Source organism: Cygnus atratus, chromosome 18 (assembly GCF_013377495.2).
Source record: "Cygnus atratus isolate AKBS03 ecotype Queensland, Australia chromosome 18, CAtr_DNAZoo_HiC_assembly, whole genome shotgun sequence".
In the NCBI taxonomy this organism is placed as follows: Eukaryota; Metazoa; Chordata; class Aves; order Anseriformes; family Anatidae; genus Cygnus; species Cygnus atratus.
This window is the reverse complement of record NC_066379.1, coordinates 12,302,848-12,325,619: the sequence shown is the minus strand read 5'-3', so window position 1 is coordinate 12,325,619 and position 22,772 is coordinate 12,302,848. Positions and strand designations below refer to the sequence as shown.

Genomic DNA, 22,772 nt, shown 5'->3' with positions numbered 1-22,772 from the left:
CTTGGCGTGCATCTCTGTCTTCCTTTGGAAAAGATGCTTTTGTGGGGGGGAGGAAAAATTAAGCTCTAATTTCTTGGTGCAGCTGAGGACAAAGCAAAGAAATGAAACCGAAACCAGTTCTTCAGTTCCTGCTGTGCTCCCGCACAGTTCCTCATGGTCAAAGGTTGTGCGGTGACAGTGGCGGTGCCCGGGAGCTGCGAAGCTGCGAGGGCCGGGGGGTCCTGCCGGTGGCCAGAGCAGCGTTTGTGCAGCGGAGCAGTGCCGGGCAGTGGAGCAGTGCCGGGCAGTGAGTTAGTTCGTCACCGCAGCGGCAGCACAGAAGCCTTTTCCAGCACTGGAAGGGCTCGCATGCCGTCTGCCTGCCCACCTCTCCCCAGATGAGGAGAGAGCACCCCGGAGGAGTGGGTTCGGGTTGTTTCTCTCGCTCAGCCAGGCCCTTTGGTTGTGCTGCTCCACACACACCGACGGGAGCTCGGAGAGGATCGAGGCGGGATGGGGGGCGCAGGGGCACGATGGCAGGCAGGCCCCAAATTTCAGGCACGGGGGGAGGAGGGATGCCATGGCCAGGGCCGTGCCTGCAGAGCCCCAGCGCCAGGGTCGAGCACCCCTCACCGAGCGGCTCCCCCGAGCGCCTCGCAGCCCGCTGAGGGGCCACAGGTCCTGGAGCGCGGGGGGAGAGCAGCTCAGGAGCAGCAGGGCCTGCAGGGGGACGGCTGGGGGGGGGACACGGAGGTGAGCAAAGGGAAGGGGCTCGGTGGGCCGGGAGGAACAAGAGCGAGGAAACGGGGCTGGAAGGGGGTGAGCAGGCCCGGCGTCCCCGTGCCCGTCCCGCGGCGGCAGTCGGCGCCCCCCCCTCGGAGCCTCTCCCAACCATCGCCGGCCCCGTCCCGGTCCCGCAGCCCAGCACCGCCGTGCCCCCAGCCGGGCGGCCGGGAGCGGACCGGGAACGGCTACGGCCGGGCCCGGGCCGAAGCGGAGGGCGCGGGGCTTCGGCGGGGAACGGCCCGGGCCCCCCCCCCCCCTCGGAGCCCCCCGCCGGCAGCGCGCACAGCTCCCGGCTGCAGCCGCGCCCCGGGCGCCCCCCGCGGCACCCCCGGGCCCGGCGCTCCGGTGCCGCGGGAGATGCGCGGCCGGCAGCGGCGGCGGGGGGCGGGGCGGGAGCCCGGCGGGAGCCGCCCCGGGAGGGGGGGAGGCGGCCACCGGAGCCCCCTGCCCCCGCCGTGTCCCGCGGCGAGGATTGGCCGCGCCGGGCCGGGGGCGGTGGCGGTGACGTCCCGCGGGGGAACCGCGGAGGCTCGGCGGAAAATCGAAACTTCGCGGGGCGGCGGCGGCGGAGCGGGTGCGCAGCGGGTCCCGGCCCCGGCCCCGGCCCCGGTGCCGTCGGTGAGCGCTGCCGCGGCGCTGCGTTGCTGGCGGGGCGGGGGGGGGTGTGTGTGGCGGGGGGGGCGATCCGGGCTGGGCCGGGGCAGCGGACCCCGTGCGGGCGGGAGGCTGCGGGAGGGGGGGTCTCCGGTGCGCCCCGACCCCGCTCGTCCCCGAGCATCCCGCCCGTCTCCTCCCGGTACGCGCGGCGCACCCCAACCTTTGCTCGTCCCGGCTCCACCCCGGTGCCCCCCGGCGGCACCCCCAGCGTCCCCCAGTCCCCCGGCATCGCGGTGCCCGGCCCCCAAGTCCCCCGGTTCCCCCGGTAACTCCCCCGGTGCTCGCGGTCCCCCCCGACCCCCGCTCTTCCATCTTCGCCGGTGCCCCCCCCCCCGTACCCCCGTCGTGCCCCCCCGATGCACCCGGCCTGCCCCGGCACTCAGCTCCGGTGCCCGCCCCCCGAGCACCCGGATCGGCCTGTACCCAACTCCCCCAGGTCCCCTGGTGCCACCACTCGGGATCCCCCCCCCGGTGCCCCCCCCGGTGCCCCCCCGTGCCCCCCCGATGCACCCGGTCTGTCCCGGCACTCAGCTCCGATGCCCGCCCCCCGAGCACCCGGATCGGCCTGTACCCAACTCCCCCGGTGCCCCCCCTCCCCGGTGCCCCCCCCCGGTGCCCCCCCGGATGCCCCCCCGGATGCCCCCCCGGTGCCCCCCGCCCCTCTCCGGCCCCGCCCCCTGGCGGCAGCCCCGCCTCCTCCCGCCGGCCGTCACCTAACGGGCCTCATTTGCATCCCGCCGGCCCCCTCGCTACGCCATTGGCCCGTCCTCCCGCCTCGTTTGCATATCGCGGCGGGACGGGGGGGGAGGGACTACCTACCCAGGGGGCGGGGCGAGCGGCGCCTCATTTGCATATAAGCCCCGCCCAGAGGCCGGCTTCGCCTCCGCCCGGAGGGTGCGGGGTGGGGGTGGGGTTGTGAAACCTTCGCACCTTCAGGGCCCTGAAGCGGGGGGTGACGGGGCCGTTAGGGCCGTTACTGCCCGTTAACGCCCGCGTTTCTCCTCTTGCCCCGTCCTTTTCTCTGCCCCCCCCCCCAGAAGCTCCCGCCGGCATGGAGCATCACGCGTGCCCACAAGGCTCTGGGGACGGATCCGGTGCCCGCAGCGGGTGCGGGGCCCGGCCGGGCGCGGGGGCTGCGGCCTCAGGTAGGGGGCTGCGGGCTGGGGCGAGCTGTGGGCGCCGCTCGGGGCCGTGGTGGGGCTGTCGGGGCCGTCCGTGCGGCTCCTTGCGGCACCCACCTGGAGCCGCCGAGCACAGCACCCTCGGTGCGTAGTGGCTCGGGGTGGGGAGAAGCGGGGCACCCCCCGGCACCCCCCTGCACGTCTCCCACGCTCACGTCTCCGGTTCTTGTTTCGCCAACGAACTGGTGCTGTTTTTATGCAATGCTCTGCTACAACGAGCAACCTAGTCCCTTTTGAACCAGGACTTCCTATCTCTAGCTTGTTGTTAGGTGTTAGGGGTTGTTAGGTGTCAGATTTTGTTCGACAACATGCGGATTTTGCCCCCTACATGCAGTGCCAGAACCAAGTACACAGAGTTAATGCAGAGGAAATGCTTCCTAGTCCTTTATTTGCCTAGAGAATGACCCAGGCCACCAGAACTGCTTTTGGTTGGATAGGAAGGAAGATGCTAAATCAGAATCAGCCTGCTGTAGTCCTGACAAGGTCAGTCCTTTGCCAATCCCTCTGCAATCCAGAAAGTCAAAAGTAACAAACCCCAGACCTCCAGGTCTTAAATGCTGTAAGAAAAAATGTCCAGAGTACCTGTTCTGTTCGTTCCAAAGCTTTGTACCTGCTTCTGTAACTGACTGAAGGTGGTGGAAAGAGTTCTAGTGTATCACAGAGAGTTCAGCAAACTAAATGATGGAGCTTGACCTGCAAACAATAGAGGAGTCACTGAGGAGCAGGAAAAGCTCAGAGAGGAGTTTAAAGTCATAATGACGTGACAGTAAATTGGATGTGAAACAGTATTGCAAAGGTGGTGCCTGCTTCAGGCAAAAGATGACCTTCTGTCACTAAACATGGTGCAACCTTTGGTCTGTAGTACTCAAAGAGACAGCGAACTGACCTTCACATTGATTTTTGTGCTCATACTTCCAAAAATACGCTGAGGAGATCAGTGTCTTTTGGTATTAGCTGATCTCCTCTCAAACTAAGTGTGGAAGCAGCGCTGAAGAGCTTGCGAAACAATTTTGTAGACAGGAGAGATCTACTCTGATGACTTATTCAGATCTGAGCTACCTTTTCACAGAAGCTTTTAAGGACTGGATTAAAACTTTTGAAGATGAAAGGTGAGTTTCCCCTTCCTTCCTGGATGCTGTGCTCAGCTGTGTGATGGAGGTCACGCAGCCGGTCACGAGAAGGTTAAGAAAGCTGAGAAATGCCAGTGTGCTGTCACCACGCATCTCAAGGATCCTTAAGTATCTTTACAGGCAGCTGAGGTTCACAGTGCCTGCTGCTTCAGTCAGTAGCGTGTTAGCTGGAGGCTGGATAGAGATAGATCACCAGCTTAACACAACGTTTTCTTATTTTATTTTTTCTCCTACCAATTGCAGGGGCTTTGGAGACAGGCCTGCTATGGAAGGAGGATGGTGTTATTGCTAGTGGTAGTTCTTAAACAGGGAACAAAGCAGCTCTTGTGTCTTCCACTGATGCGTTTATTCAGTGGTAGACCCTGCTCGCTCACCAGTGGCCAAGAATTGTTTTCCTTCCTGACTCTGATTTAACAATGAACTTTACCTCCACTGCAGAAAGAGGAGACGTGAAGCTCACTCCAGACCCTGATACAGGAGCAGAGCCTAGAGGAGAGGTGAAGGGAGAAGGTGCTGATGAGTCTTCTACTACTGAAACAAAGGAGGAGGAAGGAGGACTGCTGCTGGAGGGGGTAACAGCTCTGAGCAATACCTCAGAGACTTCGCCTGAATGTGGTGCTGATGGCCCTTCCACTACTGAAACAAGGGAGGATGAGAAGGAGAAGGAAGAGGGAGCATCGCTGCTGGAGGGCGAAGCAGCTCCAAGTGATATCTCAAAGACCTCACCTCAGGGTACGGCAGGCGTTTCTGCCCAAAAATCACAGAAGAAGGTAAGGCTCTTACCAGTCCTCCTCCTTGGCACAACAAACTTGTTGTGCTCTCTTTCCTGAAGTAAGAGATTGTCCTGCATCACCACTAATCCCGTTGGCCTGTATCTAAATACCACTGGCAGTCTGTTCCTAGGCAAACTGTAGATGTATTTGCTTACATTGCATTGCATATGCAGGCAGCTGATGTGCTGAGCAGTACAGCTTCCCCAACAGTACCTTTGCTACACTGAGGGTAACAATATAAAATTCTCATTACTAACTGGTCTAATCTTGTTAGTGAGCATCATGCTCAGAGCTGCTCTGCATTCCTGCTGAAAAAGTTTTGTATATTAAAAATACAGAATTCTCAAGAGCTGTTTCATCAAATGTATAAGATTGTAGCTGGTTTTGTCCTTTCTCTTCATGGTCATATACTAGTTGCTGTGGAGGGGGGTGACAATTTCTCCTCAGTAATGAAGAAACTGGTATTTTATTGTCTTATTCCTTTTTATTGTTATTATTACAGAAGAAGAGGAATAAAGCAAAGAGAATTCCTTCTGGCTCTGGGGAGCAGGAGTCTCTGCCTTCTCTAAGCACAGCACCAGCTCAAACTGCAGAGTTGTCTGATGCTTGCCTTGTTGCACAGAAAATCCAAACACCGGGCAGTGAAGTAGCCAAACCAGGTGCTGACTTACTTGCTGGTGACAACAGAGGTGCACTTGAAAATGGTGGTGTCTTGGGCCAGTTGGGAAAGGAAGCTCAAAGGCTGGAAATGGTTGCAGAAGGCAGTCACAGCAGTGTAGCTGCGATGACCCCATCAAAGGAGAGCACTGTTAATAATGTGGCTGCCCCATCTCCAGGCTCTACAGCCCCGAAGGAGGTGAGAGGTGGAAGTACCACACAGAGCGGGGAAGTGGTCAGGAGTAACATGGAAGAGAGCAGTGGTGTGTCTGACACTGCCCAGCTTCTGGAATCTGGACCAGATTCCCAGTCTTTGGGTAGCAGAAACAAACTGACCTCAACAGGAGGAAGAACGAACACTTCCTCTGGGTTTTCCTCCGGTTCAGGGGTGTCGGAAAGTAAGCTCGCAACTTCTTGTGCTGAACATGAAAGTCAAGACACAAAGACTCCTCCCTTGGTCAAAAGTTTAGAGGCTGGTAAAGGTAAAAAAGACACCAGGCAGGAAGCAAGCTGTTCGGCTACCAAGGTAAGTGTGTGAGTGAGAACTCTTGTGAGTATATGGTTGTGTTGGGAAAAGTTTCTCCTTTTTCACTATGATTCTCTTGTGCTGTCAATAAAGCTGAAGACCATGAGACTGGGAATGTGTTCTAGCATAGCTCTCTGGTTGTTCAGTTACCACTAGGAGCTGTGAACACATCTCTTCTCCAGAAGGCTCTTCTAGGTGTGTTCTCCGGTGATACCTGTCGTATCTCCTTTGACTAGGACATCTTCATGCTTTTTAGGTGTCTGTGCTCTAGTTGTGGACAGACCTGTCAAGCTGTAAATTGCTGTTGATTATCTTTTATTTTCTTTCTGCTCCATTCTTTGGGGACCTGTGGCTTACTGGCCTGACTTTTTGCATGTATGTGTGGATTTAATTCCTTTTGCAGTCCATGCACTATTTCCCATAACCAGTAGCTTCTCCTTACTGTATTTGCCTCAGTGAGAGATTAGTGTTTCCAGAAGTACAAAACTAGCTGATAGGCTGTGACTTCTGGGTATCCCCTGCTGTCTGAAGAGGTGCTGGGCATTTCTGCAGGTGTTGTACTTCCAGGGTCTTCTGTTTCATTTGATATTGTTTGTCATCCTAACACAGAAGGAAGACATGAAGGAGAAAAAGAAGACCCAAAATGAGAAAGCTCATGAAGCAACTGAGAAGACAAAACAGACCAAAGGACCTGAGACTGGTAGAAAGAATGGTGCTTCAGCTGTAACAAACAGTTGCAAGGATGGAAATCAACAGAGGAACCAGAAGCCTGTGGATAAGAGTAAAGAAAGGTGAGAATACCACTGCTGCCTCCCCAGCGTTCTCCACTTGCAGGATTTGGTGTGAGGTAGGGCAGAGGACACCAGACTGAGGCAGGGGAATGAAGTACTGAGGTGTGCGTGTATCATGGGTCTGTGGAAATACAATTGGACTTACAACTGAGATAAACGACTTCTCATGCAAAGGAGTCACTGTTTAATCAGGAGTTGCAGCACAGGTCATGCATTGGTTAAAGTGGAACACTTGGCACTTGAGCTTTTTTTGAGGTATCTGCTGAATAAAATAAAAAGTAGAAATAAAGGCAATCTTTTTCTTTTATGAGCAACCAGGACTGTGCTTCACACATTGTTTTAAATTTGTTTTTTGGATTATTGATGGGAAGAGCTGTTATGATCAGTGTAACTTGTTTTGCATGGTGGGTGTGAGCTGGAAGAGGGATAAATCCTTGTCATTTCAGGTGAATCTGCTGGGTGAGGTATTTCTGTTGGCTTACTAATGCAGTGACCCAGCCAGATGCGACTGGAGCATTTCATGCTTTAGGAACTCCCTTTTTCTTTTGGCAATAGGTTTTACATTAGGTCTGCTATGTAGCATCAGTTTTAGTGACCTGGTAACAGAGCTCGTTACTCTTGCCTCCAGTAAGCTAGCAGCTCAGAAATGTTTTGTCATTTATAATGATTTGTGCTATTAACGTAATAGAGTAATTCTTTCTACATTCTATTTATTTTCTGTAGTTCTGTGGACCAAAGTGAGCGTATTACAGTGTATTTCCATGCAGTATTGTCTAAAGACTTCAAGCTAAACCCTGAGACCCATAAAGTGTTCATTAAGGCTCAAGGCATTCCTGACTATGCAGACTGGAAGGACAACATCTGTGAGCTGAACTGCACCAAGTGAGTACTCTGGGTCACACAGATACAGGAGTGTTTTAGCTTTGGAGAGCAGGAAGCAACATGGTACTTCCTTTAATACTTAAGACTACAGCTATTCGTCCATGGGGTGGATATTGATACCAAGTGTTTTTATAGTGGTGATAAGTATTCCAAAATTCTCAATTATGAAAGAATAATCACTATTCCTATTAAAAGTTGAGTGATGCATGGAGAGGAAGTATGTTGACCAGCTGATATCTTGTCCTTTGCCTCCTTTGCTGTGTTTTGTGTTATTTAGGCAACTAGGAGAACATGGATACCTCATTGAGGGCTGTGTAGCTCTTGCGAAGGAAAGTATGAATAAATGCATTCCTTACAAATACTGGGTTTCCTGTGGACAATATGAATTTATTTACAAGGATCCAGTAGCAAATAATTTTGTGAATCGCTGCTTATGCATAAACAGCACGTTGATCAGCAATGGAGGTGAGCTTTTTTGACTGGATCTGCAAATTGTTATTTTCTCTGGTCTTTTAGTGGTATGATTTCTAACTTCATATGGAATAATGTTATTAGACAGCACTGTCTCAAGTTGGAAACTTAATGTGTCAGTGGGGTATTTCTGTGTACAGCTGAAAGAACAAAGGCATGTGCAAATGCGTGTTTGCTTCTCAAATTACTGTTTTTTTTGTGTTCTCATCTCTGTTTATTCCAGAATGGCACCAGTATGATGACATTGTCTGTGCAAAGCCTTCGATTCCTCAAATCATCAAGAATCATCTTCTATTTCAAGATAAAAAAAAAGATATTGTGAATGGGAAGATAATAGCTGCAAATATTATGTTAGAAAATATCTTCAGCATTCTTGGAACCTGGAGCCCCGTCAACCTGATGAACTTCTTCTCTCAGCTGAAACAATTTCACTGGGTTACAAAGGAACCATGTGTGTATAGTGGCAAGAAATTGGCATGGGATGAGTTAGACTTTGGAGAACAGCAGGTAATCTGTTTACTTTTAACAGATGCTAGAAAAGAGAAGGTCGGTTACAGAGCTTTATTTTTGCTGTTGATCTTGTTGGGATTGATTTTTGCTTTTCCAATCAAAAAGTTCATGTGACAGAACCAGCAGGGATCCTTTCATGGTGTCTGCCACTATCTACCTTGGGAGCTTTCTGTTAACTTTTGCAGTTGCAGTTCTGAATATCTCAGATTGGTGAGAAGCAGAAATATGACCTGGTGACTTCTTAATGAGTGGGTTTTGTATGAATGTTAATTTCTTATGTCTGGCCCTTTTGTTTTGCTACGAGTCACTCTGCTGACTTCCCTACATTCATCTTCAACTCTAAATCAGCCTTTTTTTCTTTTTTTTTTTTTTGAGACGAGCTTCAAGCTTCTACTGGTCCAGTTCTAAGAACTGATGTAGACAGGACCTCCGGAGTCCTAAATTCTAAGTCTCTTACCTGTCATAGTTATGAAATGCGGCAGAAATATCACATCTTTGCTTTTGGAGCTTCACACCACTGTCATGGCTGCTTATTTCTATCTTTCTGGAGCCTGATTCCTTCTGGTTACTCGGGAGAGGCCACAAGATGGCATACTGTCCTAGCAGTACATCCTGGCTGCTCAAGCTCAGCTGAACTGATGAATTTCACGTGATTGCCTGTGAAGGGTGATTTTTAGTAGTATGGTATCACCAAACATCACAGTATTGTGAAATCTCTCTTTTACTGACTCCCAACCGAAGCCCAAGTCCCCTGGGAAACCGGTCTGCTTGCTGATCAAGGCTGTGGCATGCGGTGGCTGTAAGGGCAGTCTTGGGTGTAAGACTGCCTGGCGCAGCGGTCCCCTTTCTGAGACCTACCCCGCTCCCTTGACCCTCCCCAGCTCTGCTGTGCTGGGTGCGGCAGTACTGGAGCAGTGGGACCCAGTAGCACAGGGATGGGCATGGAACATCACAGGAACTGGGGTACCACGCCTGACATTCTAGTGGTGGTTTGTGCTGTATGTGCTTAGATCCTGTTGCCACCACGGTGTTGTATTATATGTGGGGCTATTGAGTGGCCTAGCTGTGACAGAAGATGATAGCTTCAAGAGAAAAAGACTTATTGGGGAACTAATGCTGTGGTTGCTTTGTTTCTTCCCTTCTGTGTCTTAGGTGAACGATTTGCTGCTACGATATATTAAGGAAATAGCTCGTCCTTTCCTTTTTCCGGAAGGTGCAGAAGCATCGCAGAAGGGTATAGCAATAAAAAGTAAACTAGCTCTAGGGCTCATCCTTCTCGAAGTAGTTGAGTTGTTCAATCTACCAACAACGAAAGAGGATCTGGCTGCCCTGTGTAGCCTCTTGTGCTTGGAGAAGAAGTCAGAAAAAGCCATACAGGATGAAATTCATCAGATCAAAGTGGCTTTTGTAAGATTTGGAAGGTATGTATGCTGCTGGTCTAGTAACTAACTGGGGTGTTTTTACTGCAGTGTGGTGGGTAGCAAGCACAACATGCTATGAAAAAACAGTAAGAGATCCAGCTTTCTAGTTTCAGAGAATTACAGAAAAAATCAGGTTTGAAGGGATTTCCACAGAGGCCTGTTCAACTTCCTGCTCAAAGTAGGGCTAGCATCCAGGCAAGGTTGCAGTCAAGTTCTGAAAAAATCCAGGGATGAAGATGGCACAACTTCTCAGGGGCCCTCTTACAGTCACATACCTTTCTTGATGTGAAAAAGGTTTTCCTTCTGTCCAAATGGTATTTCCCTTATTGCAGCTTTTCCCTGTTGCCTCTTGAGTAGTAGGTTGAATCCAAGCTATTGGTTTTTCTTTATTTATAAAATCTTTTTATTGCTTTCTGTCAAGTAGTTTCTAGCTGCTTCTTTGCTATTCAACCTTACAAACTCCAAGAACTGTCAAACTGATTGAGAACTGTCTCTAAAATGCCTGTATATATTTATACCTCTGTATATTTGCTTCACACATTCCCTGACTCAACTTGGGGGGGCTCACGTGAAAACTGTAAATTATTGGCACTTCTTAGCACTTGATTAGTAGGGTTTTTAGCAGGGAGAATCAGGTAAGAGTACAGCTTTGAGTCTTAAACCTTTACTGAATATACTTTCAAGGAAGATAAGATTGAACTAAAATAATTACAAGAAGTAACTTGAGGGTACATAGCAAGATGGAGGTGTAGCTTTTTTTTTTTTTCTCATCACGCAAGGGCATTCTTCAGTCCTGTAAGAAGCTATTCTTTTACTATTTTGTTTGTTTTGGTATTTTTCTAGTTTGAAGCCTCAACTGATACACTTGTATCAGAGATGCATTGATAAAGAAGTAGACCACTGGGTGTGGATTCTTCCTGTTCTGCATTTACTTACTGCTTCTGCACAGCTTGACTACTTCCCAATAGAAGAAGATAACTGGGCAGGGCTGGAAGGAATTCCATTTGTTGAAACAAGGAAGCATCATAGGTAAGTTTTCCAGAATCACTGGTTATGTCCAGTGCCTTGACGTTGTAACTGGTGGTGGTTGCCTTACTTCATCTCTTATTTTTCTTTTTCAAAAAAGCAAACAAAAAAACAACCAACCAACCAAAAAAACCCAAACGTAACGTGTTGATGGTGCGTAGTTGGGGTATTTGAACACAGACTGTATTGGTTGCTCACAGATTATGGTGTACAGTGAAGCTGTGCAGTGCATTACTTTTCAGACACGATTCTTAATTCTGCAAGCTGTGGAACTGCTCGCCTGATTGGTTATGCCTGCTGTGAGGTAAAGCAGTTTATAATATGCATGGTACAGAATATGAGCAGGACTTGGAATTTACTTTCCTTGAACATTTCTGCTTTGTAGTTTGATACTGCTTCTGCGATTACTGGGTGTCGGAGTCTTTTACCCATCTTCAGCTGTAAATGAGAGAAGTACTCAAGTCAGACTAAGAGCCTTTCTCTGGGCTCAGTAAGCCCTTTTGTACCTTTAACTTGAAGATGTTGTTTTGCCTTCCATTCAGGATGGACATACTGCGACTAATGAAAGAAAAGAAATACTTGATGGAGTTTGACAGGACTCTGGTCAAGTCCTGGATCTGTGTGCTGCCCATGGAAAGCCTGGCTGAATTCATAGAAGATTTCTCCTGTGATTTTTTAGTTTCCCTTCAAGGTGTTTCTTACAGATTAGAGAACACTGGCTCTTCGAACAGGAAGGTTTGTCTTCTGGCAGCTTTACCCAGCTAAGGGATAAAGGCTGAAATAGGGCTGTAGTGTCTTTTAGCAGAACTGCCTGTCACTGAAGGAAATGTGGTTGGTAACAAGTTAGAGCACAAAAAGCTTAATTTAGCTAAAAGCAAAAACAGTTGCTCTGAAGTAAGAGACTCCTAAGGGGGGAGATGTGAGGGTATGTCTGTAGCAAAAAGTTTTATTGGAATAGATGAGAGAAGGGCCTGCTTATCTGGGTTTGCTCTTTGTCACTTATAGCAAATATTTTAATCCTCAGATTCTCAGATGGCTGCCTGAAACTTTTTCTTTGCACAGTTCTTGAGGGTTTGGGCAAGGTGCTGCTGGTTTGAGATATTTTTGTGCCTGTTGTGAAAACACTTGTATTTGTGTGAAGACAGTAGGAATTGCTCATTGCAATTAATAGAAATAATTTTAAAACCCTAAATTGTAATAAGTGTGGCTGTTGTTTGGACAAATAATGGCATCCTATATGTTGACTCTAACATCCAGTAAAGCACTTCTGCAATTTTATTTGTATAAAAGCATTGAAGAAGGCATGGAAGAGCATTGAATTCCCTCTTTCACGGTATCTTTTTCAATTAATGAGAAACCAGTACACAAAATTCATTCCACAGTAATATTTTACTTTCCGTTCTTAGGTAGTTGAGAGTCTTGTTAAGACACTGCTGTGTACCTTGGAGGACAAACAGGCAAGGTAACTGAAGTACACTGTTGTGAGAGCTGTCTCCTTTTTATTTTTATTTATATCATGCCTGTTATGTGGGGTTATGCTTGTAGCTTGAATGTGTGTTGAAATTTGTATGAATAAAAGGATCCTATATTTCTGTACCTCTGTCAGATAGAAACATTTTTTAAAAATCCATCTGGGAGAACAATGGTCGGTTGCCACCCTGTATTAAAATTGCTCTATTTTTTTTTCCTTTGAACAAAAAAGAAATTCTCCCTCTCTGTTGCTGTTCTTCAGAGCTCTGGAAGCTCGCTCTTGGCAGTCCTGCTTGACCCTCTGCCTCAAGCTACATGAGAGTGTCTGCAAGCACACAAAGCTGGTGTTGGAGTTCAAGATTCCTGCCACTACGGCCATGATGATTTCAAAGGTTGCCAGACTTCAGCCCACAGCAGTGAGTACTGAGCAACTATTCATGGGTTGACATGAGTGGGGTATCTAGAAATATGACAAAAATGGTACAACAGACTGATTTTTAGATTGTTCTCATGTTGGGAAGCTTAATACTCTGAATTAGCTAAAAACGTGGTATGTCCAAAAACTTTTGAAATCACTTAATTATTTTGAATCTTACTGTTGAAAGCAAGGTCAAATGCTTAGTTTTACTGTCATGGGCTCTGTTCTGTCTGCTTTTTCCATTATATTTTGTCTTTGTTTCCTGGAAAGAAAATTCTTAAGCAAAGGCTGTTTGTAAGCTTTGCATTTTTCCAGCCTCTTTGTGCTTTTATTCAGGTATTGATAGGGCTCTGTTGCTGCGCTGCTTTGTGCCCAGCGCATTTGGGTGTCTGATGCATTTAGGCCTTGTCTTTTAGAAATACTTATTTTAAATCAGTTGTATGCTGCTGTCCTGCTTGAACTGATCTTTATTTTTCCACCTGTGTGCATCAGGTTGTGAGAGATGACACCATACAGGAAGCTCCAGTGGTAGAAGTATTCAATGAAACTCTAAGACATACTCGAGCCTGGTTCAGAAATGCTTTAAGCCGGAAGTTACTGACAGAACTCATAGAGCATGTGGCATTCTCTTTTTGTAAGGAACCTGAGGTTTGTCATCTTCTAATAATCAGAATGAAAATGTGTTTTACTGTACCTTAACTGTATATAGTTTGAGTCTAATGGTTCTTTGCTGGAGACCGTAGCTGCTGTGGCTGGATAAGGAATGAGGTGGAGAGAGGCAGTGCAGGCCATGAGCTGAGATGCTGCATTGTTTTAAACACTTGGGCTGAAAAGCAAAAGGCTGTAATTGGTGCTTTGCATCTCATCTTATTTCCGCTGGTTCTTTGCTGCTCTAAAAGGCAGCGCTGGGATGATGAGCTGCGATCTAGGTGTTTAGCTGGAGATACTGTCGTGCTCACCCTGTATGTGTTACAGGCTGCCCGTCAGGCCTTCAGCACGCAAGCACAGAGCAGCTCCTTACAGCCTGCCTCAGTCTGGTGCTGCAAGACCTCCCTTTGGCAGTTCCCAGCATCGAGGTGGAAGTGGTTTATGCACGTCTGCTTTAGTATCAGGGACATATTGGAGCTGTTTAAAAAACATATTTTGCAGCTCTGGGAGTGCTCTTTCTCTTTTGGATGGAAACATTTGAAAGGGCTGCAGATTATTTGAGGAGCATGGGGTCTCTCCTCAACACAGCAGTGTTCTTCCTTATTTTGGTTTTAAATCTTGACACTTAGTGTTTTGGGTTTGTTTGCTTCTCACCTGCAGGCCTGGAATGAATTTGTGAATATCAGCTTTCCAGATGAACAGTTCACTGAGAGGTGGAAGAGGACTTTACTTGCAGATTTGGAAAGAAGAATTCAGGCGGTATGGGGAGCTGTGGGAAATCAGTGCATGCCTTTGGGCCAAGATCAGAGGGAATGGAGAGTCTTCTGCTGTGCTTCTAGAATAATGTCTTGAGCATGAATGGGCACATGAAAGCACTGTGGTCATAAAAATTGCCACTGCTGTTATAAACCATGTTCTGGAGGCTCGAAATTAGACATGAAACTGTAACAGTGCTGTATTCTTGGTGTCAGACTCCAGTGGCCTGTTAGCCTGGCTGCAGTGCTTCTCTGTTTCTAGCAGTGACTGACATCCTGGTGCTTTAAAGGAAATTGCATACTTTGAGCAATTACCACCTCTTTAGTTTTAAGGAACAGTGGGTGCAAAGTAAGCACCCAGGGATTTACAGAAGCAGAGTTTGTGCATGTCTCTTCTCATTCATTGTGTAGAAATTGTTGTCTGGGCTCCCCAACACACAAGCTGTGTAGGTCCCTTCCAACATCAGCCTATTTATCTCCTCATCTACTTTCTACATCAGCTGCAAAATTCTTTAAGCTGTTGGTTTTCCTAGGGTAATCAGAAAAAAAGTAATTCTTGGAGGCAACTTGGATAGGAGAGATACTTATTTAGTAATTCTACATTTTAGAGGGAAACACTCCAAAATTTTTCCAGCACTTATTTGTGCTTCATTATTCTTCCAGTTCTTGGTAAGTGGTGCAGGGACAATGCTTGGCTCCACTAGGGGACTTAAATTTTTGGCTTAGTACTTTTATTGTCTTAATAGCACTCTTGCATGCTTTCAGAAAACATTTTGGAAATTTTAGGCTGATAAGAAGTCTCTTCTCTTTTACCCTGTAGGAGCCTCCAGTTAACCAAGTCTTAGCTTACTGCTGCCAGTATCGCCAAATTCAAGGTCTTAACAGTTCCATTGGTTGGTGTTTCGAAAATTGTGCCATAGAGGCCGTAACTGCAGCTTGCCAGGTATTGTATTTTCCCTCAAAGTGGGAAAGGAAAAGTCTAATCTCATTTTGCACAGAAATCCTGTATAGGGGTGTACATTGTTATGGAAGAAGAGTTGCACATTCAGCCTCTGATTACTACTTGAATTGCTGTGAATTTTTTTAGTTTGTTAAATTAACAAAAAAGTATTGACAGGAGATCGAGATCCATTTAGACAGGGTCCATGAAAAATACTTGTAATGCTTATCACATTGTGGCTTTTGTGTCACATGTTGTATGGTGACTTTGGAACATGCCTCAGTGCTGGAATTGTGACTCTTGACATCAGTGCCTGTTTCTGAGATTGACCCAGTGTAATCCAAAACACTGATGCATTCTTCCCTTCTGTCATGTATGTATTGTGCAGACTCAGAGCGATCTCCTTGATATGATACCTGCCTACAACATGGACCAATTTGGCCAGCTTATATCAACTATTATTGTGAAATCATGGCCGAGAAAGAGTGAGCAGTCCAAGGATTATACTGATGAGACTTTGCACCACATGCTTACATGGCCTGGCATCAAGCATATCTTCAGATTTAATGGTATGTCTGTATGTATGCCTGTGTGTGTTGTTAATATGTACAGGAGTCTGTGAAAAATTCTCTGCCTTGCCACTTGCAATCATCCCTTTGCTGAGCAGGAAAGGAATACATAAAATTTTTCTGCTATTGAGGTGAGGAATGGAACAAAACTCAGAGTATTCAGCCTGTTGATGGAGGGGAAAGGCTAAGGAGAGGGAGCCAGTATTCCTCCTGTGCTAATTCACTGCAGCCTCTTCAGAATTTGTACTGAACCTGTAGATCGTGGATTTGTAGAACATAACTTCTTACCCTCCAAAGTTCTAACAGGTCATTGCTACATAAAAATGCAAGTGTTTGTCATGTGAGTGGGTTGAAATGGCTTGTGTTTTCTCCAAGAGTTCTGGGTATGGCCTCTCCATGGGAAGGTGTCTGAACTGCTGTCCTAGGATCCTGGTGGTTTCTGTTCAGGAGAACGTGAAGGATTGGAGGATGGTGTGATAAGTTCAGACCCTTTTGGGTAGGGATTCTAGTGGGAAATGGAAAGACTCTGTTTTATGACGTTGAATAATTATTGCTTCTGCCTAGTTCTTGTGAAGCCAGACTGATCTAGGTTCTACATGCTTTGTTTATTGAACAGGAAGAAACACAAAGCTCCTAGGACAACTGACAGATGAAGCAAAAAACGTAATGGCCACAGCAGATTCTTTGTTCATGAGTGTCACCGATGGCATCCAGGAAGGGAGTATCCTTGTGAAACATCTGGAAGAGATTTTGCAGCATGAGAAACAGTTCATCTGTATTTGGGAGCTAAGTAAGAGCCTTGTTGGCTTATGGCATCATTGTAGTGATTGATGGCTTACTCTGTTAAATCTACTTCATTGATTAGTAATACTAATTAGATGCCTCATCAGTTAACAGTTCTGTCCTTGTCAATGTCCTTTGTGTGGAGCTTGCAGCTCGAAGTTACGTTGTCTGCATTTTGCTGTTTGTGACTGTGCTAATCTAAACCTGAGTTATGGATGCAGGAGGTGGGAAGTATCTGCCTTGTGACTGACTACAGATGGGTTTTCTTTCAGAGCACAACCAGTTGTCACATGGGGACAAAGAACTACTCCAGAGAGAACTGAAAGAAGTCCTGCAGAGGAGTCGAGAAGAAGTAACATTCATCAGAAGACAGAAAAAAGCAATAGGAACCTTTCTGAATATGTGCAGGAAGGTGCAGGCATCTGTGAAAGGTAGTGTTTTGGGGGAGCAATTTTAAATTGGAAACTCCAGAAAATGCAATTTTCTTTGAAAATTACTGACTTTATAAACAGGTTTTGTTCTAAACTATAGTAAGGATGGGAGTGGGGGGAAATCTGGAGTGTTTGGGGGCAATGAGTGAGTACTAATGAATCAAATGGTATTTGTAGGGATCCACATGACCCTACACATGTCAAATTTTGCAACACAGCTGATTAGATGAAGTAAATTGGACCACAGACTAGACATTTGACCTCTGATGTGACCTGTCTCTCTGTTTTAAAGTGAATGTAGGTGAGGTGGAGCTTCAACACTCAGAAGATCTTCACTTGAAGAAACTAAATAAAGTTGTGAATGTGGGAAAAAGACCTATAGAGACATACTACAGTCTGAGCCAAGAGCTGAAACAATTTGCCCAGGAAATGCACTCTTTTAAAGATAGCCTGATCTTCCAGAAGTTTTGGGAGGAAGCTGCCAAGAACATGAGAGAGGAGAATGTTTTGGAGGAGGAGGAGGAGGTTCCTGTATTGGACCTTGATAATGTTTTCAGTCATCTAATCTCCCCTTGTTTTATGAGTTACGAAAGGTTGTATGAAGATCTCAGATCTGGAAGTCTTACTCTGTCTGCAGTTGATACAATTTTTCAAGAATTCAGAAATCATTCCGAAATTATCAAAACTGAGCTAGGGATCATATGTAAACTTAGACCTGGAGAAGAGAGAGACTGGGTTGATCAGCGATTTCAGCAGATCCAGCAATACCATGAAATGCATCTAACTTTAGATGCTGCAAAGATTATTGCCCATGTCAAAGAGAATTTAAACCTCTCTGGTGACTTCAGCATCCTGGAAAACTTGTTGTACATAGTAAGTATCCACTTCTTCAGTTCTGTACTGTTAGGGTGTTGACTGGAAAGCTTGGTAGACCCGACCCTTCTAAAGTCTATCCCAGCCTGTCAAGAGCCGTTCCCTGCCCCAAAATGCTTATTTGAGATAAAACTAAGCGTTCAAACAAAGTGTTTGTGTGTAATCTTTCTTAAGAGAGAAGGTGTATTCCTCTGGCGTTTGAGGTGTGGCTTCGCAGAGGGCTTTTCTTTCCCTTGCAAGACAGGCTGTATTTCTCATTTCCAGGCTGAATGTTTGTATTGTTTGCTTTGTAGACAGAAAAGCTTGAATCATACAAGACACAAAAGCTGGACTCCATCAGCCCTGAGCTTATGCATGCCAAGAAACTGCTGGAGGGGATCACTGTGAACCGTCGTGGGTGCCTGGGGGAGCTGGCCAAGCAGAAGGAGTTTGTCTGCTGGGTCAGAGAAGCACTGAAAGGTGAGTGCTGCTCACCTGAGAATTAGGCAGATGGTACCAGAAGGGATGCTGAGTTTTTTGGGGGCCGGAGGAATGCCATGTTCCTGACCCGTCTGCTTTATGCGTTCACAGCTTCTGGTATTACAGTTGCTAGCATTTCTTATGGGTTTCAGCATGGAACACTCTATAAAGTATCCCCTTTAAATGTGCCACTATAGTCTTGTGCTGCACACAGTAGCTACCCTGCCTGGAAGCTGGACTTGGTCTGAAGGGTTGTAACTGCTGCCACTACTCAGTTCAGGTCGGTCTTTGAAGAGAACAGAGGCCATCCGTTTAGCAGGATAGCAGCAGTAAGATGAGTTCTGTGTATGTCAGCTCAGCTTTCTTACATGCACACAGACACGCACCCTTTGAATGGCTTCCATCCAGGCTGTGAGCCTGTGCTGTTCACGGCAGTGCAGAGAAAAGCCAGGGCCAAGGATGCTGTTAATGTAGATGAATTCCTCAGGAAAGTTGGTGGTGGTAAGGGTAGACGGAAGTTGCACTGGGGATCTTGTTCAATGGCATTTTTTATGCATCTTCTGTAGAAGGGGGTGATGTGGAATTGCATTAATACTGCCTCATTCATTGTTTATTCATGCATTTATCTCATTTAAGATATAAATGAGCTGAAAGTATTTGTAGACTTGGCTTCTATCTCTGCTGGGGAGAATGACATGGACGTGGATCGTGTGGCTTGTTTCCATGATGCTGTACATGGCTACTCTTCCCTGCTCTATGAGCTGAGGCAAGAGTCAGGGTTTGAGGACTTCATGCACTGCTTGAGAAAGCTGTGGCGAGCCCTGGACACTGATGAGAGTCTTCCCAAAAAACTGGTGAGTTCTGCTGAAGCAGGTCGTCTCTGCAACCTCTTGTTGCTGCCTTCCAACAGTGGATGGAAGATTGACTGCACAGGGCAGACTGCAATTGTGTGGGGGTATCACAGCAGCTCTAGTTATTGGAAGAGAAATGTTTTGTTTTTGTGGTATGAAAATTCACATCAGCAACTCACTGCTGAGGCTTTCAGATGTGACATGGTGTAGCTTTGCTCTTCCAAATAGTTTAATGATGCAGAAGAAAGATGGAAGACAAATGACTGGGAACTCCATCTTATTCTTTGCAGCAGGACATGTTTCTACAGCAAGAGGCTTTGAAGCACAGTAGCAGGCCAGGGTGTTGGTAAAGAACAGCTGTGCTGAAGGCTCAGGCTGTGGCCAGTAGTCATTCCTTTCTTCCTTCCCCATCCTAAAACTCTCTAATGCCAGCTGAAACTGTTTGTCCTGAACACCAATCTAATTTTGGAAAGAAACACAAAGTCAGAGAGATAAGGGCAGTGCCATGTCTTCTCTCTCCACAGCGTGCTTCAGCTCAACACCTAGAGTGGTTGAAAACGGTGAAAGAGAGCCATGGGTCTGTGGAGCTCTCATCGCTGTCACTGGCAGCCACCATCAACTGCAGAGGGGTGTACATTCTCAGAGCACCATCTGATGGCCAAAAGGTGAGGCTACTTGGCTTTCTCTCCACTTGAACTGTTCTCCTATCAGACTGCTGTTTCCCGACAATTATCTCCTGCAGGTAACGCTGCTGGTGTGTCAGCGACTGTCAAAAATGTGCTGTAACTTTGTGTAGTCCCTTCTTGGAGTCTGTCTCTTAAGCGCTCTCCTTGCCAGGCACAGTTCTACCTTGGGAGTGGAACCTCACCGTGCATCAGCACTGATGACTTACTCTCTGGCAGGTTTCCTTAGACAACGTCCTGCATCTCATCGTCCCCGAGAGCTCTGAGGATAACAAGCCATCATGGAAATATTCTCTGGCAGAGCTTCGTGAACTGCAGAACAAACTGATGCTCATGTCAGCAAAGGGAGAGCAAGGCCTGGAGGTGGAAAAGTTCTCTGAGGTCAGATTTCAAACCCAATGGCTTACTGGTGTTGATGCTGGGGTTGCATTTTGCTTGAATATCAGCTTTTAAGACTGGTTTACAGCTGAGTTGCTGGGGATGGATGGTAGAAGACAGATATCCCTACCTCTTTTTTTCCCTGTTAGAACGGAGCTAAGCTGGAGACTGGGTAGGGGCCTGGTACCCTCATCCTCCGGCCACATGGGGAGTGCTCCTGGCTGACATAGTTGCTGTGCTTGTGTAGAAACCTGGGGATTCCTTACAGGATTTTTTTGGGATACTGCTATTAAAACCTCCCAGGGAGCCTTTTGTTACTCTGCAGGGCCTGATGCACCTGGCTTGGGACCAAAGCCTTTGTGACTGAAAGCATTCCCTCGGGTTTTGTGATTGGGACTTGTCTTGGTAATATCAGCTTATTTTTTTTTTTCCTTCTCTGTTCTCACACAGACCTTTTCCAATGTCCAAAGACTTGCACAGGCCTTTATAGACCTTTATTCAGCTGGGAACATGCTCTTCCGCTCCTGGCTTGCCCAAGTGTATTGCTCACCAAAAAACGAGTCGTGTGTTTTTATAGACTTCTCTTTGGGACTGATCCCAGTGCTAGAAGGGCAAGGAGAGATGGCAGCTGTGCTCCCAGGCCTCTGCAAAACAATGGAGAGCTTCCTGGAGAGGTGGAAAAGCTTCATGTGTGAAAAGCGATTACAACACTTCTACTTGAACTACTACACTGCTGAGCAGCTGGTCTATTTGAGCACAGAACTGGGACGGGGAGAGCCCAGCCAGAATGCCCTGATGATGCTTTCATTCCTAAAACATAACTGCACCATGGAGGATGTCCTTAGAGCCTCCAGCAGCCAGGTACCCCCCAGCTCAGGCAAGGTTGTTTCCGACTTACCTGTGCTGCTGGATGGAGAGAGGGACCTGACCACCCGTCTGGAGTGCATCTGGGAGTGCTACATGAGCAACATGGGCTCCTTCCTTCCAAACTGCCTGGATGTCGATACCCTTGGTAGGTGGCTGAAAAGCCTGGCCAGCTGGGAGAGAGAACATGTCACCAGAGATTTCCCCCAGGATCTCCTGCATGTCGGTCAGCCCAACCTCATCACGTGCCCTCGCTCTGAGGTGCTCACTTCTGCTCTGGCTATTTACATGAACAGCCCCAACCAGCCCCTTCCCACTTTTGATGAAGTTCTTCTGTGCACTCCTCAGACCACTGCTGAGCAAGTGGGGCTCTTCCTCAGGCGGTGCCTCATTCACTGCAGTGGAGTAGAGAAAATTTATACCATGCTGTATGCAGATGAGCTTAGTTACGATGTCAGCTGCAGAGCAGAGGCGCTGTTCCAGCACCTGCAGCGGTTCAACAGCAGCTATCGCCTCATCATTCTGTGCAACTGCGAGAGGGAGCACAGCTACATCCCGTCTGTCTTCAGCCAGTACAAAGTGCACATGATACCCCAGAGGTCGCTAACTGAAATCCAGCGATACCTTCAGCACCACTACAGAGTCGCTCAGCCTTCAAACTCAGCTGCTTCTGTGTTCAAGGACAACATGTGTGTTGGGATTGTATCCTCTAAAAGAGCTGGTGTAGGTAAGATGTCACATGCAAAGCAGGCTCTGCTGAGTATTGAAAACCAGAGTGGGATTCGTCTTGCCTGGTTTTCTGCTTAATTCATAAGTATGTAGTTAAAAAGAATGATTCAGACTTCAGACTGGAGTGAGTTGATAGGCATCTCTAGGGATGGTTTATCTTGCTAATCTGACACCTCTTTCTACTGATTTCCATCATTAACATAAACTAGATTACTGGATAAGATGAATCTGACCTCCTGAGGTTAAAATATTCCTGCAGGAAAATGTGCGTGAGATGGCACAAGAGTTGTAAGCCTGTCTATTTTTCTCTTACAGAGCGTGATTGCTGGCTGGCTGTGTCTTAATGTAAAAAGCTAGAGGGCATTAAGTGAAACTACTTGGCAGGCAGAAAAGCAAACAAAACGTGGTTCTTCAAACAATGCGTAGTTAATTTGTGGAACTTGCATGATGTTTTGGAACACAAAGCTTTACACATGCTAGATAGTCATGAGAGAAACATTCATCAAGGGCTACTAAACACAAAAATGCTATCTCTGGCATAGGAGTTTCTCAGTTGCAAATCACTGAAAAAATGCTGGGAAAGAGTTGCTGTGTGTCAGCTGCGTTCTTGCTGTGTTCCTTCGCTGATGATGCCTGTTAGTGACTGGTGCTCCAGTTAGGGTTTCAGCTGTCCAGCTGTGCCTCTGTCTTGTATAAACTTTGTGTACGCTAGAAGTGCTTCGTAGATGTATAGGAGCATTATCAGACCTTGCTTTTTCCTTACAGCAGCCTTTCTTGGGCTTTAGTACAGCACCACCTATGATGAAAAAGATCAGGCCCAAAAGTGAAAGTGTGATACGTTATTTTCAAGGGATTAGAGAGAAAATGCAAAGTAGTTTTGTTAACAAATTGGATCCTTCGTCAAACCTCATAAATCCAGGGCAGGTCTTGGCTATCACTTGTGGATGACTGCTGCCATGGTTTCAGTCTGGAAAGCTATAAACCTATCTTTTTTTTTGTTTTACAAATCTTTCATACTGCTGAAAGCTTTCATACTGCTGAGAGGTTTGTAACGTGATGAGAGTGGCTTTGGGGCTTCTGAAAGACTGGAAGACATCCAGTGCTTTACCCAGATATGTCCATAATGGGGAA

At 47.3% G+C, this 22,772-nt stretch overlaps 1 protein-coding gene across 1 annotated transcript in view; it reads left to right on the top strand.

The window, feature by feature from the left end:
* The first annotated feature begins 1,235 nt into the window (after positions 1-1,235).
* Positions 1,236-22,772, top strand: part of RNF213 (ring finger protein 213) — a 52,996-nt gene continuing 31,459 nt past the window's right edge. The window contains exons 1-25 of the mRNA XM_035568670.2: positions 1,236-1,383; positions 2,460-2,567; positions 4,172-4,503; positions 5,009-5,689; positions 6,299-6,480; positions 7,204-7,362; positions 7,640-7,827; positions 8,057-8,340; positions 9,496-9,764; positions 10,608-10,793; positions 11,333-11,525; positions 12,197-12,252; positions 12,523-12,676; positions 13,171-13,326; positions 13,987-14,085; positions 14,902-15,024; positions 15,410-15,590; positions 16,207-16,380; positions 16,646-16,804; positions 17,097-17,677; positions 17,971-18,136; positions 18,773-18,990; positions 19,512-19,652; positions 19,890-20,051; positions 20,499-21,639. Coding sequence (XP_035424563.1) covers positions 2,474-2,567; positions 4,172-4,503; positions 5,009-5,689; positions 6,299-6,480; positions 7,204-7,362; positions 7,640-7,827; positions 8,057-8,340; positions 9,496-9,764; positions 10,608-10,793; positions 11,333-11,525; positions 12,197-12,252; positions 12,523-12,676; positions 13,171-13,326; positions 13,987-14,085; positions 14,902-15,024; positions 15,410-15,590; positions 16,207-16,380; positions 16,646-16,804; positions 17,097-17,677; positions 17,971-18,136; positions 18,773-18,990; positions 19,512-19,652; positions 19,890-20,051; positions 20,499-21,639 — 6,079 coding nt within the window. The 5' untranslated portion in view covers positions 1,236-1,383; positions 2,460-2,473. The remainder of the gene's footprint in view (positions 1,384-2,459; positions 2,568-4,171; positions 4,504-5,008; positions 5,690-6,298; positions 6,481-7,203; positions 7,363-7,639; positions 7,828-8,056; positions 8,341-9,495; positions 9,765-10,607; positions 10,794-11,332; positions 11,526-12,196; positions 12,253-12,522; positions 12,677-13,170; positions 13,327-13,986; positions 14,086-14,901; positions 15,025-15,409; positions 15,591-16,206; positions 16,381-16,645; positions 16,805-17,096; positions 17,678-17,970; positions 18,137-18,772; positions 18,991-19,511; positions 19,653-19,889; positions 20,052-20,498; positions 21,640-22,772) is intronic.